Genomic DNA, 14,979 nt, shown 5'->3' with positions numbered 1-14,979 from the left:
GCTTACTTGGGCTCACATCCATCCAATTGCACTTTCCCGTGGCTGCACCCCCATTGCCTCCCACCTGCTGTTGTTACCTAGGAAAGTAAAATGAAAGATGCAAACGCCAGGTTCACTGTGATATAATGGCAACCCAAGACTTCAGATTTGACAAACCCTTTATCCTGCCCAAAGTCCTTTGCATGAAGAGCCCTTTCATCACCATGATTCTCCTCAGTTTTGTTCTGTTTGGATTTTTATGGAATTGAACTTCACAAATTGTTTCAATGGTATAAAGGAGAACAGACGGTTTTCAGGCCCAGCCCCTGCCACAGATAGAAGCATATTACTTCTTCAGCTCCTTGCATACAATATACTGGGCTACCAGGATGTTCTTGACAGGATTATCTAATTACGTCCCTGTCTTGGTTTTGAGAAAGACAGGTGTCTGCTAAGGAAGGCAGGAGCCTCCCTTGAAGTGGCAGATGTAACCCCCCTTCCCTCCAAGTTATTATAATTTTGAAATCAAGGGCTTTTAGGCAAAGATGTGGGAAATAGGAATAACAGTTCTTTACTATTATCTATATAACCAGTCAAACAAACAACAATAACTGTGGCAGTAACAGCAAACAATCACAAACCCAGTCCCAGCCTTCTCGGCTGTCAGGCCCTTTCCCCTCGGGTGCAGTTCCGCTTGCAGCCGGCAGGGGCGCTGGTGGCTCTGGTGAGCAGGGCAGGTGCGATGGTTCCCCCGCGGCTGCAGGGGGCGCTCCGGAGCGAGCTCGGGGAGCACACAGCACCAGGAGCCTGGGGTCCTGGAGAAGGATGGAACAAAGGCTTCACAAACCCCCGGACAGCTGGCCCAGGTGTCCGGCTGGACCCTCGGGAACAGCAGGCTGGAACAGCAAGCTGGAATGGCAGGCTGGAGCAGCAGGGACAAGCACAAATCCCAGGTGGCAGATGCGATGTATCCAAGTGGGGAACCCCCTGGAGCTCTGGGCAGGCAGGGCGAGCACGGCTACAACGTAGTGAAAGGCTGAAGCAGCAGCAGGGCAGGGCAGCCACAGCCTGGCCTCCAGCGGGGCAGGGAAGGTGGGCTTGGGATCCTGGGATCTTTCTCCGCAGAAAGAAAAGCGGACGAAATGAACCAGCAGCTTCTCTCTCCAAACACCAAGAGCAAACTGACCCCACACCCAGGTGAAACAAAAGAGTAGCCAGGCACACCCCTCAGTGGCTAGCTCTTTGTTTTTTTAAGTATCCAGCAATCAGCGATTTGTTCCCTTAGCAACATGTATGGGGGGAGGGGGGGAAATTCCTTTAACAGAAAAAAAAAAAAACCTAGGACTAAACTAAAACCCCAACAGTCCCTAATTGTGTCTTTGGAATATCTTTTAAAGATGTGTCTACAAGCTGCAGCAGTTGAGGATGGCAGTATTGCATCTCTCCCACCTGCTCGCTCCGTATTTGTCTCCACTGTAAAAACACACGAGTACACCCCTCACCCAGTCATGCTGTGCCTGCTACCATCACTTTCGGGACAATGAGAATACTAGATCCCCAGGGATATAGGAAAGGCAAAACTTTGTTAGGACTAGGAAGAATCTGTTTCCTGTTGTTGCTTTTGACTCTACTGCATTTCTGAATTAGGAAAATGTATTGAGGGAGTCTTTTCTACATTTTTTTCAGGCCTGTAGTGAATTTGTACAGTCCCACCAGAGACTCATATGCCATTGTCAGTAACCAGGAGACACAGCTTAATACCTCAGAGACCTCAGTGCAGCACGTGGAACCACTCTGGCTGTTGGCCACAGTTCTGAAAGAATAATATGTCACTCTTATTTCCCAGAGAATGGCGAATCACGACACAAGTCCAGGTTGCAAGATATGGCCAAGGCAAGGCCTGTTTAATCACCCATAACCTTTATAGCATGGTTCGCAAAAGAGAAATTACATGATTGGCCTATTGGCCTGCCACCTCTGGAGGTGATAGGTTGAGCAGTAAGACAGCCATTTCCAAATATTATTCTTACAAGACAGAAAACAATTCTAGTGTTCTCACAACAACCTGCAGGTGCAGAAATGGTTTACATTCTTACAAACTGTTGTCCATCCAGTTCTCAAGAGAATGAAAGCTTTCACTGAGAAGCTGTGAGAAGCTATGAGAAGCTGGATTTCTCTAACTGCTTTCTTATGAGAAAGGAAAGTTTCACAGGAAAAATCCTCTGTCAGGCCTTGCATCTACAATTCCCCCTTTTTGTTTTAAAAGGACCAAAAAGGTCACGTTTGTAATACTTTGCTGGATCCCTTGCAAAGGAGAACAAACCCAGCATAAGGAGTCTGTTTGGTAGTGGCCAGTTACCAAACAGAGTCTAAATCTGATACTGATTTAAAGCAGGCAGAGGGATTCTCCAGTATAGAAAATACATTTAGCGAATCCAGCTATACTCCCAGTCATTAATTCCGAACAGCCTTAAGGGCTCTCTATCAATTACTACTTCTGGAGAGCCTTAAGGGCTCTAATATTCTGTGTAACAATCTGACTCTAGAAAGAAATACTTCTGGGTAGCCTTAAGGGCTCTAACAATCTGACTCCATAATACAAGAAACTTAAAATTCAGTCTCTGTTAAAATTCAGTCTCTGCTTGTAGAAGGACCAGGCTGACGGTCGACATCCTGGTCATCATCAGAAGGGTCACTCGATGGATGCTCTGCATTCCAGTCATCATCTGAAGGTTGCCTTGGAGGTTGTTTGTTCTGCTTCTGGTGCTTCAGGTCAGGGCGAACACATCTCACGGGTAGCCATCGTACTCCAGTATCTGTGGAAACGCAAGCATACCCAGGACCCCAAGCAAAAAGCTTGTGTGGGCCTTCCCACGTTTTAGTGAGGAGGTCCCGCACCCAGACCTTTGCTCGAGGTAGGTGCGTCTCGCCTGCAGACTGCAATGAGAGAAAATTATTCAAAATAACAGGATTGTTTGAATTTGGTGGCACTGTAAGGTGGTTAATGGTATACAACGCCTTTTCTAGACGGCTCTGTGGGGTTTCTCCAATCATTTCCCTTTTTGTTTTCTCAGAACACGCTTCAAAGTACCATGAGCGCATTCAACAATGGCTTGGCCTGTAGGAGAATGCGGAATACCCAAAGCATGATCTAAGCCCGATAAGTGCAAAAACTGCCGCGTCTTCCGACAGACATAGGCAGGGTCATTATCAGTTTTCACAGAAGAAGGTACACCCAAAATCGCAAAAGCGAGTTTCCAATGGGCAATGACATCATGGCCTTTCTCCCCAGTATGAGCAGACGCCCTGTAATGGTTTGGTCTAAAATACTCATTACTGTTTATCTTCTGTGAGATAAGAATTAGGAGAAACGCAAAGCAGGCACCAAACTTGAAAGAAATACAAAGAAATTTATTAACAGACCTAAAAGAAGGGAAAAAAAAATTATACCACCTTCAGAACTCTCCTCCTCCCCCCACCTTCCTCCCTTCTCCCACTGACAGTGTAAAAAAGACAACCGTTGAGATGTTCAGTCTGTTTACCACTTCCATAATAACCTTGTTCAGTCCATTTAGAAAGAGAAGTCTCTTTTTGCTCGTGCTATGAAAACAGTATCACACCGAGACAGCCACCCACTTCCAAATATTGTTCAGTCCATTTAGGAAGAGGAGTCTCTCCGCTCGCGATGTGAGTCCCTTCCCCCGACTTGCAGCTTTTCCTGCAACTGCTTTCGAGGGTCCACTCTTGAAGTTTTTTGGGGTACAATTTTAAGGTTGAGCCGTTCAGAAACAAAAACAGAGGCCCTTCTCCCTCCCTGGGAGCAAAGAGTCTTCCTCATCTTCATTGTTAGGACTATCTCTGGGAGCATCTCTAGGAACTGAGGTTTTCTCCTTTCCCATTTGGAGCAACAGTCCTCATCTGGTCCATCTCTAGGGACTGAGGTTTTCTCCTTTCCCGTTTGGAGCAAAAGTCCTCATCGCTTCCATCTCTCCCTGTCCAAACTTCTCATGAAATTACAGCTGCATCAGCATCTGCCTATCTCAGCGCAGGTGCTTTTGCTTACGAGTTGAACACTCCCCCCCCCCCCCCATATCTTCATGAAATTACAACAGGATACTCTAATACATCATAGCTTTACAACAGAATTTCAGCTTTAACATCTCCTCTTTCTCTTCCCTCAGGTTTTCAGCTCTTCACAGCAATAAAAGGGTTAATCTCACCTTGGCCTTGCAGCTTTGCAGTTGAATTTTTCTTATCGCAGTGGAGAGGGGGGGAGAGCCAAGCCGCTCCGGCTGCCCACAGCAAGGCAGTGGGGGGGGGTTCCATGGCTGGAACAGGTCCATCAACTCCAGGATGGTCATGGCCCGGCCTGGCCTGGCCCAAGCAGGGCCTGGCCGGGCCCACTGGCCCCCACACGGGGCCCGCAGCCACCTGTCCCAGCACCGGAAATGAGAGAGAGAGCTGGGGGGGAGTCTGTCTATTCTTAAATGTGGATCACAGAGGTGGTCACAACTTTAAGTGGCTTAAAGAATTGTCCATATTCAAACTGGCCAGCTGATAGGTTCTATCAGGTCCCAGAGGAAGCTGTAAGCACCCCTTTGCAAGGACATCCCTTCCGGGACTATGCTTGCTAACCTATGACGTGCCCACATAGCTGAGGAGAATGCGTCAATAGACACGAGCACATACTTAAGTCTGCCAAATTCGGAGATGTGTGTTATATCCGTCTGCCAAAGCTGCAAGGCCCGTAGGCCTCTGGGGTTTACCCCCGATGGCAGAGTTGCACCTAGTCCCTGACAGTCAGCACAAGAGCTGACAATGTCCCGAGCCTCAGTTGGCATTAAGGGAAACTGCTTTTCCAGAGTATGTGCACTTTGATGGAAGAAATTGTGTGATGCTTTAGCTTGTGCAAGTTTATCAGGCTGAGGAGCTACCCATGCAGGGTTAGCCAACATGTCAGCCCTAGCATTACCCTTCGTGATAAAACCTGGCAAATTGGTGTGGCTTTGAATATGCAAGATGTAATATGGATGCACTCAAGCTTGAATCACACTCCACAAGGCTTGTAATAGTGAAAACAGAGCCGCATTATTCACTTCCTTCAAAAGTGAACAATCTAAGCGCTAAGTTATATCTGCCACATAGGCAGAGTCAGTGACCAAATTCAAAGGAACCTGAGAGAACCACTGAAAAGCCATGGCAACAGCCCTCAATTCAACCAGCTGGGCTGAGCCTGACTCATGGCCTTCCAACACCTGCCACTCATATCCTTCCTTCCAGGTAATAATAGCTTTCCTAGTTTTCCCAGAGCCATCGATGAAGACAGTGGGTCCTTTCACTGATACCCAACTATTTTTTGGTCATTGAATGAGGCTTGTAGATTTTGCCATTTGCAGTAAATTATGGCTGGGCAGATGACAAGCAATTTGCCCTGAAAAGTTTTGCAGCGCACTTTGCAAAGGAGCACTGTTCACAAGGCTCCATTCAAAAAATTCCTGCTGCACTGGAAGCACAATTGTCACAGGATCCGCTGCCATCAATTGCAAACACCGATGACAGCATTTGATTATCAGACAAGCCATCAATTCAAACAATGTGGGTGCTGTCTTTTTTGGCTGATGTGGCAAGAAGACCCATTCCAGAATATGTAAAGGGTCAGACCACTGCTTATTCCATTGGCCAATGATACCTGTAGGATGCAAATCTGGAGTGGTAATGAAAACAGTGATATCAATGGAGAGATCCACTCAATGAACCTGTCAAGCAGAAACAGCCTACTGCACCTCCACCACTGCTCGTCGCGCTTCAGGAGTCAATTTGCGAGGTGAATTCAACTCAGGGTTCCCCTTTAAAATATTAAAAAGCGGGGAAAGCTGTGCTGTGGTTAGTCCTAGATAAGGACGTAACCAATTAATGACACCCAGCAATTTCTGAGCATCATTCAAAGTCTTGAAAGAATCTGAGAATTGCACCTCCTGATGTTGGACAGTCCGATCCAAAATTTTGACTCCTAGGTATTTCCAAGGAGGATGCTGTTGAACTTTTTCCAGAGCCACTTGCAAGCCATAAGAATGCAGAGCAGCAAGCAGCCAAGCCTGTATCCTCAGCAGCTCATCGCGGGTAGGTGCTGCCACCAGGATATCATCCATGTAATGATAGCAGTATGCCCCAGGAAACTGCTCACGGACTCCGGACAAAGCCTGAGCAACATACCATTGGCAGATAGTCAGGTTGTTCTTCATACCCTGAGGCAGAACCTTCCATTGATACCTCTGCACAGGTTCAGCATTGTTAACTGCAGGCACAGTAAAAGCAAATTTTGATTTGTCATTAGGATGCAAAGGAATAGTGAAAAAAAATCCTTCAAATCAATGATCAGGATTTCCCACCCTGCTGGAATCATGGTGGGTGAGGACATACCAGGTTGCAATGTCCCCATACATCACTGCATTGACTTGTCGGAGATCCTGCAACAACCTCCATTTCCCTGATTTTTTTTTTAATTACAAAAACAGGGGTGTTCCAGGGACTAGTAGAAGGCTCAAGATGTCCCTGTTGCAATTGTTCCTGGACTAAATGGCGAAGGGCAACTAATTTCTTGTCTGTCGGGGCCACAGAGGAATCCAGATGGATTTGCGTACTAGCCACCGCAAAGGCAGCGTAGGATACACTGTGCCCTTCAGTACAGCAGCCCCCATCAAAACTTTGGCCCAATCCGCACCCCCCAAGCTGCCAACACATCCCGCCCCCAAAGGTTAAGCGAAGCAGCAGTGACATGGGGTCGAACCAGAGCTGTTTGCCCCTCTGCATTTTTCACCGGCACGGGATGTTCGCTTAAATAGCTCTTTGTGGTTCCTCCCAATCCTGCAATGGCTGACCCCACAGGGGCCAGAGGCCATGTGGCAGGCCACGCAGAGAAGGAGATAATCGTCACATCAGCGCCCGTGTCGATCAAACCTCATTTGGATTTTGGGCAGATGGGCATCTGGGAGGATTAGGGTGCATGTTATCTGCGGCTGTTGGCAGGAGATGTCAGCAGTCCAGAAAACCTGCAGAGGTCCTGTGGATCCAAAGCCACCATCCTGCAATTGCATTGTCCTACTCTAGTAACACATGACTTAAAAGGCACAAGTTGAGCAATTCTAGTCTCTTCAGGAATAGTAAGAGGAGGGGAGGGTGTGGAAACCATAGCACAAATCTGACCTGTATAGTCAGCATCTATAACTCCTGGGTGTACATGGATCCCCTGAACAGTGGTGCTAGACCTTCCTACGAGCAATGCACTCAGGCCTTGCCCCAGGAGTCCATGTGCATCCAAGGGAACCTTATAGACCTGAGTGGAGTCTAAGACGACTGTTGCTGCAGTATGTACATCCACCCTGGTGGAACCCTGGCTGCAAGCTGGCTGAGTAGGCCTGCATCGGAGGAGCCTGGGGAAACATTTTTATCTGAGCACAATTTCCCCGTGCGCTCCTTTGCGAGTTTTTTCCCTGGCACACCAGGGATCAACCACTGACATGGTAAAAAGACTGGCAGGTCTGAAGAATGACCTGGCCTCCTGCATCACTTTCAGTGATCAACCCTCCTGTTTTCCTTCCCTTTCTTCTTTCCTTTAACCTGTTTCTGCTGTTGCTCAAGCTTAGGGTTCTTTTTTAAGCCATCAGTCTTGAGGAGGCCGCAGGACTGCTGCTAGAGCAGACTTATACTCCCCAGATCCCACCTTAGCACAGGCATCAACCATTTGTGCTACTATGGGTTCTCCAGGCAAGGCATCTATAATCTTTCTGCATTCATCATTCGCATTATCTCTTGCCAGCTGCCTGCACAACATCTGTCTCATGGTATCATCCTCAACTTGCTGCTCTAAGGCTCCAGCAAATCTTTCTACAAAAGACAAAAAATTCTCTTTCAGCTCCTGAAATACCTTTGTATATCATGTCCTTGGAGCAGCTGTATCCAAACTTTTTAGCAAAGCAGCCATACCAACCTTCTCAATTTGTTCCAGGATCTGGGGATGCCAGGTAGCCTGAACATCAGGGTCCCAAAATTCATTGATCCCCAGAAAATCGTCCACAGGAACTAAACGCCTGAGATCAGTTTGAGGCAATTGCATATTCCAAGCTACGGCCTTTTCAGCCAACCTTCTTCAATTAGCTTAAAAAAGTGAATATTGTACAGGTTGGAATAAAATCGGACCTAAATGTTTAATATCAAATAGAGAAAGCAGATCAGTATTCAGCACTCTGATAACCTGCATAACTTGAGGGGAACTTAATCCATACTGAGCAACCTTACTCTGCAAATCCTGGACTATCCTCCAAGCAATAGTCTCATGCCTGTCAGCCTGGCCTGAGTTGGGAGGAGCTTTCTGCACTGGAAAAGCCTGGGCAGCACCCCCTATGTCGCCACTGGCTTCTGCATTCATTGCTGCATCACTTCCATCTACCTGCATGCCATCATCAGATGAGGCAGCAGGTTGCTCAGGTGCTGTGTGCCCAGCAGGCATCCCAAGCCTTTCCAGAACCTCCCAAGCCCCATCTCGCAAGGCACATCTTTTAATTTCTTCCCAAACCCGTCTCGAATTCCTGGGACCTAGAGTGCCATTGCGGCCTGGAGAAGCCCAAGGACAGCTGCGAACTTGCTGCATCGCTCGCTGCCGACGCCTAAGCTCCGCCACGGGCTCCCACTGGGAAGCGGATGCCTCCATAGCAATGGAGCTCATTCTGTCATCCAGGGGTGTATCAGCCAAACCCTCTGAAGACTGGCACAGCAGCTCCGGGCCAGTGGACAGGGTAACTACAAGGGCTGGATTTGCAGCTGGGAAAGCAGCGGAAGCTGAAGCAGCGTCAGGTGGCGCGGCAGGGGAAGAAGCAACAGCCGCCACGCTAGATAGTGGGACCTGCAACGTTGCAGGCCAAATCAGAGGCCGTTGCTGCCCAGGTGTAGGCGCAGCGGCAGCCAGTGCCATGGACGCCGCGGACCCCCACGCAAGCCCAGACAGGGTGGCGACCAGCGCCGTGGTTGTCATGGACTCCCGCCCTGGCTCAGGCACTGGGTCCACCAGCTCTGCACCCTTCTCTAGGGGCGCGGCCTGTTCCTGCGGTACCACTGGCGCTCGCATAGGCAGCACACGTGAGACCGGCTCCGGCCGTGCGCTCTGAATGTCTGGCGCCGCACCCGGTTCCAGAACCGGGACTATTCGCTCCAGCTCCCGCCGCAGGGCAGCAATAACTGCCTGTGCCATAGTCTCCGGTAGCCCTGCAAGCTCCAATTTTATGTCCAATAGCGTTGCCAAGATCTGTTCCCCCATAGAGACAGGGATCGGGGAATTCGGCTGCTGCTGCGACTGCGCAGCAGAGTCCCCAGCCTTGACAGCCGTAGGATAACCAAGCCTCACAGGAACTGGACGGGGGCTCTGAAACCCTGAACACGCAGGCACGGGGGGCCGAAACGCCCCGCACGCGGTCGGGAATGCAGGCTGCCCCTGTAACAAGGGTGCAGTGAGCTGCGCTGCAGCAGACAACAGCACTGCCACCACGGAGGCTGCGCTCGCAATGGCAGATGATGCCGAACCCAGTGAAAGAGCAGCAGCCACCGGCGCCGCGGCAGAAGGAGACGCCGTGGACGCCACCGGTGAACAGCCCCTCGAGAGAACATATCTCGGAGGGCAGGGATAACCCTTAGCGTTCTTCCAAGGTGGTACTGGGACCATTCCACCACGCTACCCGCGTGACGTGGGGCACCCGCGCTGCTTTGAGCGCCTGCGCTGGTGGGAGCGCCCGCGCTGCTCTGAGCGCCTCCCCCACCGGAGAGGTCCTCCACGTCCAAGCCGGGAAGGCACAAAGGCTCAGACTCATCAGAGCCTGAGTTAGCTGCAATATCCCGTGTCTCTGTCCATAAGTGCAGTCCATCGTGTAAAACCGCCCAGGTGCATAATAAATCAAGCACCTCCGCGTTACTGCGAATTTCCGCAGTAACGTGTTCCCCAGCCGTCTCCAGGCTTCCGAGGTCAAGTCAGTATCAGTCTCTGCATGACATCCATGCAGAAGTGACCAGTCCATTAACACAGCAAGCTCGCCGTCTCCTACATTAGCTCCTGCGGTCAGTATCACAGACTTAAAGGCGGAAAATACCGCACAGTCCCAGGAGGATTTCTGCTCCATGGCTCAGTCTGTGTTCCCTGCAGCCCCAGAGGATGGCCAGCCGCGCTCGGGAGAAATTCCCATCCCGCGGGCCCGGGGAAAGTCCCGTCCCGTGGCCACCAAAGTGGGGGGGGGGGAGGGGTGGCCCGCACCTTTCCAGTCCGGGTTGCGGTCTTTGGATCATGTCAGGGTTGCCAGATGTCGCTGTTACTCCCCAGAGAACAGCGAATCAACAAGTCCAGGTTGCAAGGTATGGCCAAGGCAAGGCCTGTTTAATCACCCATAACCTTTATAGCATGGTTCGCAAAAGAGAAATTACATGATTGGCCTATTGGCCTGCCACCTCCGGAGGTGATAGGTTGAGCAGTAAGACAGCCATTTCCAAATATTATTCTTACAAGACAGAAAACAATTCTAGTGTTCTCACAACAACCTGCAGGTGCAGAAATGGTTTACATTCTTACAAACTGTTGTCCATCCAGTTCTCAAGAGAATGAAAGCTTTCACTGAGAAGCTGTGAGAAGCTATGAGAAGCTGGATTTCTCTAACTGCTTTCTTATGAGAAAGGAAAGTTTCACAGGAAAAATCCTTTGTCAGGCCTTGCATCTACAATAATAATGGGAAAAAAAGTGCTTGCTACAGGACTGTAGACCTAAGGGAATCAAAATACTATTGATTCCAGCCCATCTTGTTCTCATTACAGTCTGCTCTGCTACTAGCATCAGGAGTTTTGACAAGATCCATCGTTATTAGAGGGGTAAATACATCATTAGGTGGCATAAATCAGCAGCACTTGCTATGCCAATTTATGGCAACTGAGAATATAGACCACTCTGATATGTGTTATGTGCAGAGAAATAGTATACAGGGTCAGTATGGAAAACTTCAGTATGGCTGAGACTTGCAGAGCATTTGTTTAACTAATCAGCTAAACTATGCAATCAGTGTCTGTTTTTCCTCTCATAAATAGGCATGCATGAGGGGAAAATATGATTGTTAAATACTCATACAGCAGGTTTTAACAACTGCCGATTTGAGACCCAAAAAACCAAGCACAAATAAAGCTTCCCAGCTGCTTATTATTTTTTTTTCTTCCAGTTGAATAAATAATTTCCTTTGGCTCACTGAATAAATATAAAACTCCTCATAAATGGCTACTGAACAAAGGACCGAAGAAGCCTGGCACTTTCAGAAGGAATTCCTCAAGAAACAGCACATACAGGAGGCAATTAATCAAATATTTCTCTCAGTTCCTCTATATGTGAGAGACAACTAAAAATCTGGAATAGCAAAGTAAAGAAAGAAATAATTTAATTAATAAACTGAATGAAGAGACAAGAGCATGGCAGAGAAAATAGCAGATGCTTCACTCTGAAGTCCTAAATAAAAGATAATGGGCAAGACATTACCCAATCATCTCCACTGCAGTTCAACTTCTAAAACAGGTCTGCATGCTACAGCTTTACTAAGTGCACTGAATAAAATACCACAAATACTTGAGAGAAGGGATTACCATGAGAGAAGGAAGTAAAAAGCAATATGACTTTGTTTTATAACACACAGAAAAATAAAAACACAGAAGGACACTGCATGGTTTGAAGCTGAGCTGGTGGCAGTGTTGGTGCCCACTTCACCATCAAACCACAGGGTCTTCTATTTCTAGCTCTAATTCCTGTGTTTCTTAAGAACATCAAGCTTTAAACCATTGCCAGACTGGGAGCTGAGCTTATGAATCAAAGAAAGGATATGACTGTATAATCTTTTTCAACCCATCTTCTTGTAAGGCAGTTTCTATTCATTTAACATCCCTCCATGGTCTTTATTAGCAAACAAAGTGTGAAGTACTTCACATGCTCTGTGTGAAATTTTATGAAGGAGAAGAGCAGCATAAGATAGATGTGTCAACTGGGAGGTCTGGGAGATTGGCTGTAAGAATTTTAAGGAGATAGTTTAAAGAAAACAGTAATCAAGCGAAGCTGAAAGAGTGGAAGAATGTCACAAAAAGAAACAAGCTGCTTTTTTCTGCTGAAGGAACTGGGGTGATATGATTCTCTGAGGGTCCCAGACTGGCTGCACTGATTCTACAAACTTTAGGTGTTACAGCAGGACAGCTCCCAGGAAGCTGCATTTTTAGAGATTAAGATTGGCTCCAGATTAAGTAACCCCAAAAATCCTGCCATCTGGAAAATGGTTTGATTGTTTAAAGAGAAAATTATGTAACCAAGAAAATGTTTTCCTTTCCCCGTTTTTTCCCCAGTTAAAACATTTTAACAGTGAAGCTGAGTTTTACAAGGAGTGTAACAGGCCAAAATGAGTAAATTCTACTAACATTAAAGCTGTAAAGGGATCAAACTATCCCCAAAGACTCACTTCTCCATTACAGCAAAATCCAGTGAGCCTTCTCTACATCCATCATTCTAGGATAGCAGAGCATTAGAGCACTCACACAAGGTCTCAGAAGGTTTGTGTTCATGGCAAAGTTCATTTGTTTATAGCTCCAGTGCACTCATTAATCGACTCCTGTCCAGGCACTAAGTCCCATAGTTTCCATATTGTGGTGTTAGTAGCTCAAACTGATTAACAGAGAAAATAAGCACAGCTTGTCATAAATGTAAGGAAGTTGAACTGTATAATTCAGTTCTGTTGGCCTCCCTGGAAAAGGAGGGAAAATGTGAGGGTTTTGCCTTAAAAAAATGAGGTTCTCAGCATGTTCTGCCTTCCAGCCACAGCAAGAGTTAAAATAGACAGGGACAGTGAGAGAGGGAAGGAAATCATGGGATCCAGCTGATGCTGCAATATAATTCACACTGCACATTCAAATCAACTGGCACAGATACTTGAGAATAATAAGGTGGCATTTTGATAAAAAGGAAGAATGTATGGGCTATTTTAAGATTCTATCAGATCTAAAATCCTGCAGTAATCTAACGTGGGTGTGGGTGTGTGCAGCATTTCAGCCAGACATTGCTGCACAGAGTCCAAGAGCCTTTGGTTAGCTTAAAGTGTGCCTTTCAGAGAGACTGCTAAGGTGAAACCCCCATGCTATTGAATCTGGTGCCAAAATGTTCAGTAATTTCAGTGCAAAACTTATGCTTGAGTCCTGTTTTACTCAAAGTAAAACAATGTACCCTAGCTCTCAACTGCCAGCTCTGGGCTATATTCTGTGCACTGGGATCAGTAGGGACAGCTCACCAGGGTGAGCACTGAGCAGATCAAAGCCTCATGTTTCCTCATATCCTTGACAAAAAGACCCCATTGAAAAATGTCGCAACGGAGGGAAAGCCCGGACGCTCAATATGAGTGGATCAGCAGGATTCTGTTTATTAATCATACTAAAGTTTCTTATATACTATCAATAATAGGCTTATGAATATTCGTAAAGGCGCATTCTAAGTGGTTCACGTAGTTTTAGCTGACTTCTTAACCCCTCCTAGCTCCTCTTCTGTGGTCAGCAATTCTCTTTCTTCTTTGTCTTTTCTAACCCACAGTATTTTATTGTTTTACTGCCAAAGGCTTAACCTTGCTAACTTTGCAATAAAACACTTAGCTTAGCAATAGGAACTCAATGGAAGCCCTATTGTTGAGCAGGAGAACTTGTAGCTTTTTGCAACTTCATTTGTTACACAAGATGCATGCCATCAAACTGTAGGGGTTTGATGTGCCCTTTCTCACGTAGCCAATCTTCCACAATATTCCTTTTCCCACAATCTTCCTCAATATTTCCCCCGATAGAAAAAGATGTCTCACTCTCCTCTGCTGAAGATGCACAAAGGGGGAACAGAGCTCATCCCATTCATTTTCTTGCCTGCATGCAGAAATTGGTAGTTCTCTCATCAGACACAGACATCTGTGTGTGTTGTTAAACAAGGCCCACAAGCTCCCCTTAAGTGCCAGCAAAATGCGGAAGGGCCACTGTGCTCATATCTGCACTGCCCTGGAGTTGTGAAGGTGCCCTTAGAAGAAGCAACTTAATGTCTGTTAATACAGAATTGAAACCATCCCTTTCACCACTCTATTTTCTATGCATCCTCCTCACTTTCCCCTGGTTCATCCATCAATCTTTGTATCTCTCTCTGCCTTTTTCTCCTTTCTGGTGCATAAAGACTTTGCTCAAATGGCAAAAAACTATGTTTTTCTTCCAGTCTTGGAATTAAAGTCAATATAAACCAGCTCCTTATCTCCAAATTCAGGGGTTTTTTATACCTTCAAGGGTCTTTATACTATTCCAATAGCAAATTTAAACAGACAATTACAGCCAGTGATGTGCATGCAAGGAGCTTAAAACCCATGTTACCACTGCATTAATCCACACTGAGCTTGGAAGCCAGGCAGAGTCTGCCAAAGGTGGTACTGCCAATGCATCCAAAAGAGGAGGCCAGGGACACCATGCACATAAATACTAGCTATAGATAGCCTTTTGTAGAGGGATTCCTTATGGAACAAGGGCATATGATACCCCTGGAAAGACTGGACAACCCAGGGTTCCTGAGGGATAGGCCCTAAGACTAGGGAAAGCCCCTGAACAGGCCCTGGCTGCAGGCAGGCCTGGAAAGCACCTGGCTGCAGGCAGGCCTGAGAGTCCTTGGCAAAGTATACACTGGCCAGCTGCCCCGCTAATTAGAGGTCGTCTAGAGGGACTGGGCGTGAATCTTTGAAGAAGTAGATATAAGTTCGCATAGTTGCAAAATAAAGGGAGAACGATGCTTAATCATATCGGTGTACGTGTTGTTTATCCGGCCAGCTCTCCGGACTTGTTCCCTAACAGCCTTTGTTTTCCTGCTCCCCCATTTACAGAGCTCTAGATTTAACAACCACAGGTTAGAAAAAACACATATAGGATGTAAAGCATGAAAGTACA

General features: G+C 47.2%; 1 protein-coding gene across 1 annotated transcript in view; it reads right to left on the bottom strand.

Annotated features, from left to right (window-relative positions):
• Positions 1–1,898: 1,898 nt before the first annotated feature.
• Positions 1,899–14,979, bottom strand: part of UBIAD1 (UbiA prenyltransferase domain containing 1) — a 99,280-nt gene continuing 86,199 nt past the window's right edge. Inside the window, exon 4 of the mRNA XM_069034746.1 lies at positions 1,899–2,795. Within this exon, the coding sequence (XP_068890847.1) occupies positions 2,753–2,795 (43 nt within the window). The 3' untranslated portion in view covers positions 1,899–2,752. The remainder of the gene's footprint in view (positions 2,796–14,979) is intronic.

This window comes from Aphelocoma coerulescens, chromosome 21, assembly GCF_041296385.1.
Source record: "Aphelocoma coerulescens isolate FSJ_1873_10779 chromosome 21, UR_Acoe_1.0, whole genome shotgun sequence".
In the NCBI taxonomy this organism is placed as follows: domain Eukaryota; kingdom Metazoa; phylum Chordata; class Aves; order Passeriformes; family Corvidae; genus Aphelocoma; species Aphelocoma coerulescens.
This window is presented reverse-complemented; position numbering and strand designations above follow the sequence as displayed.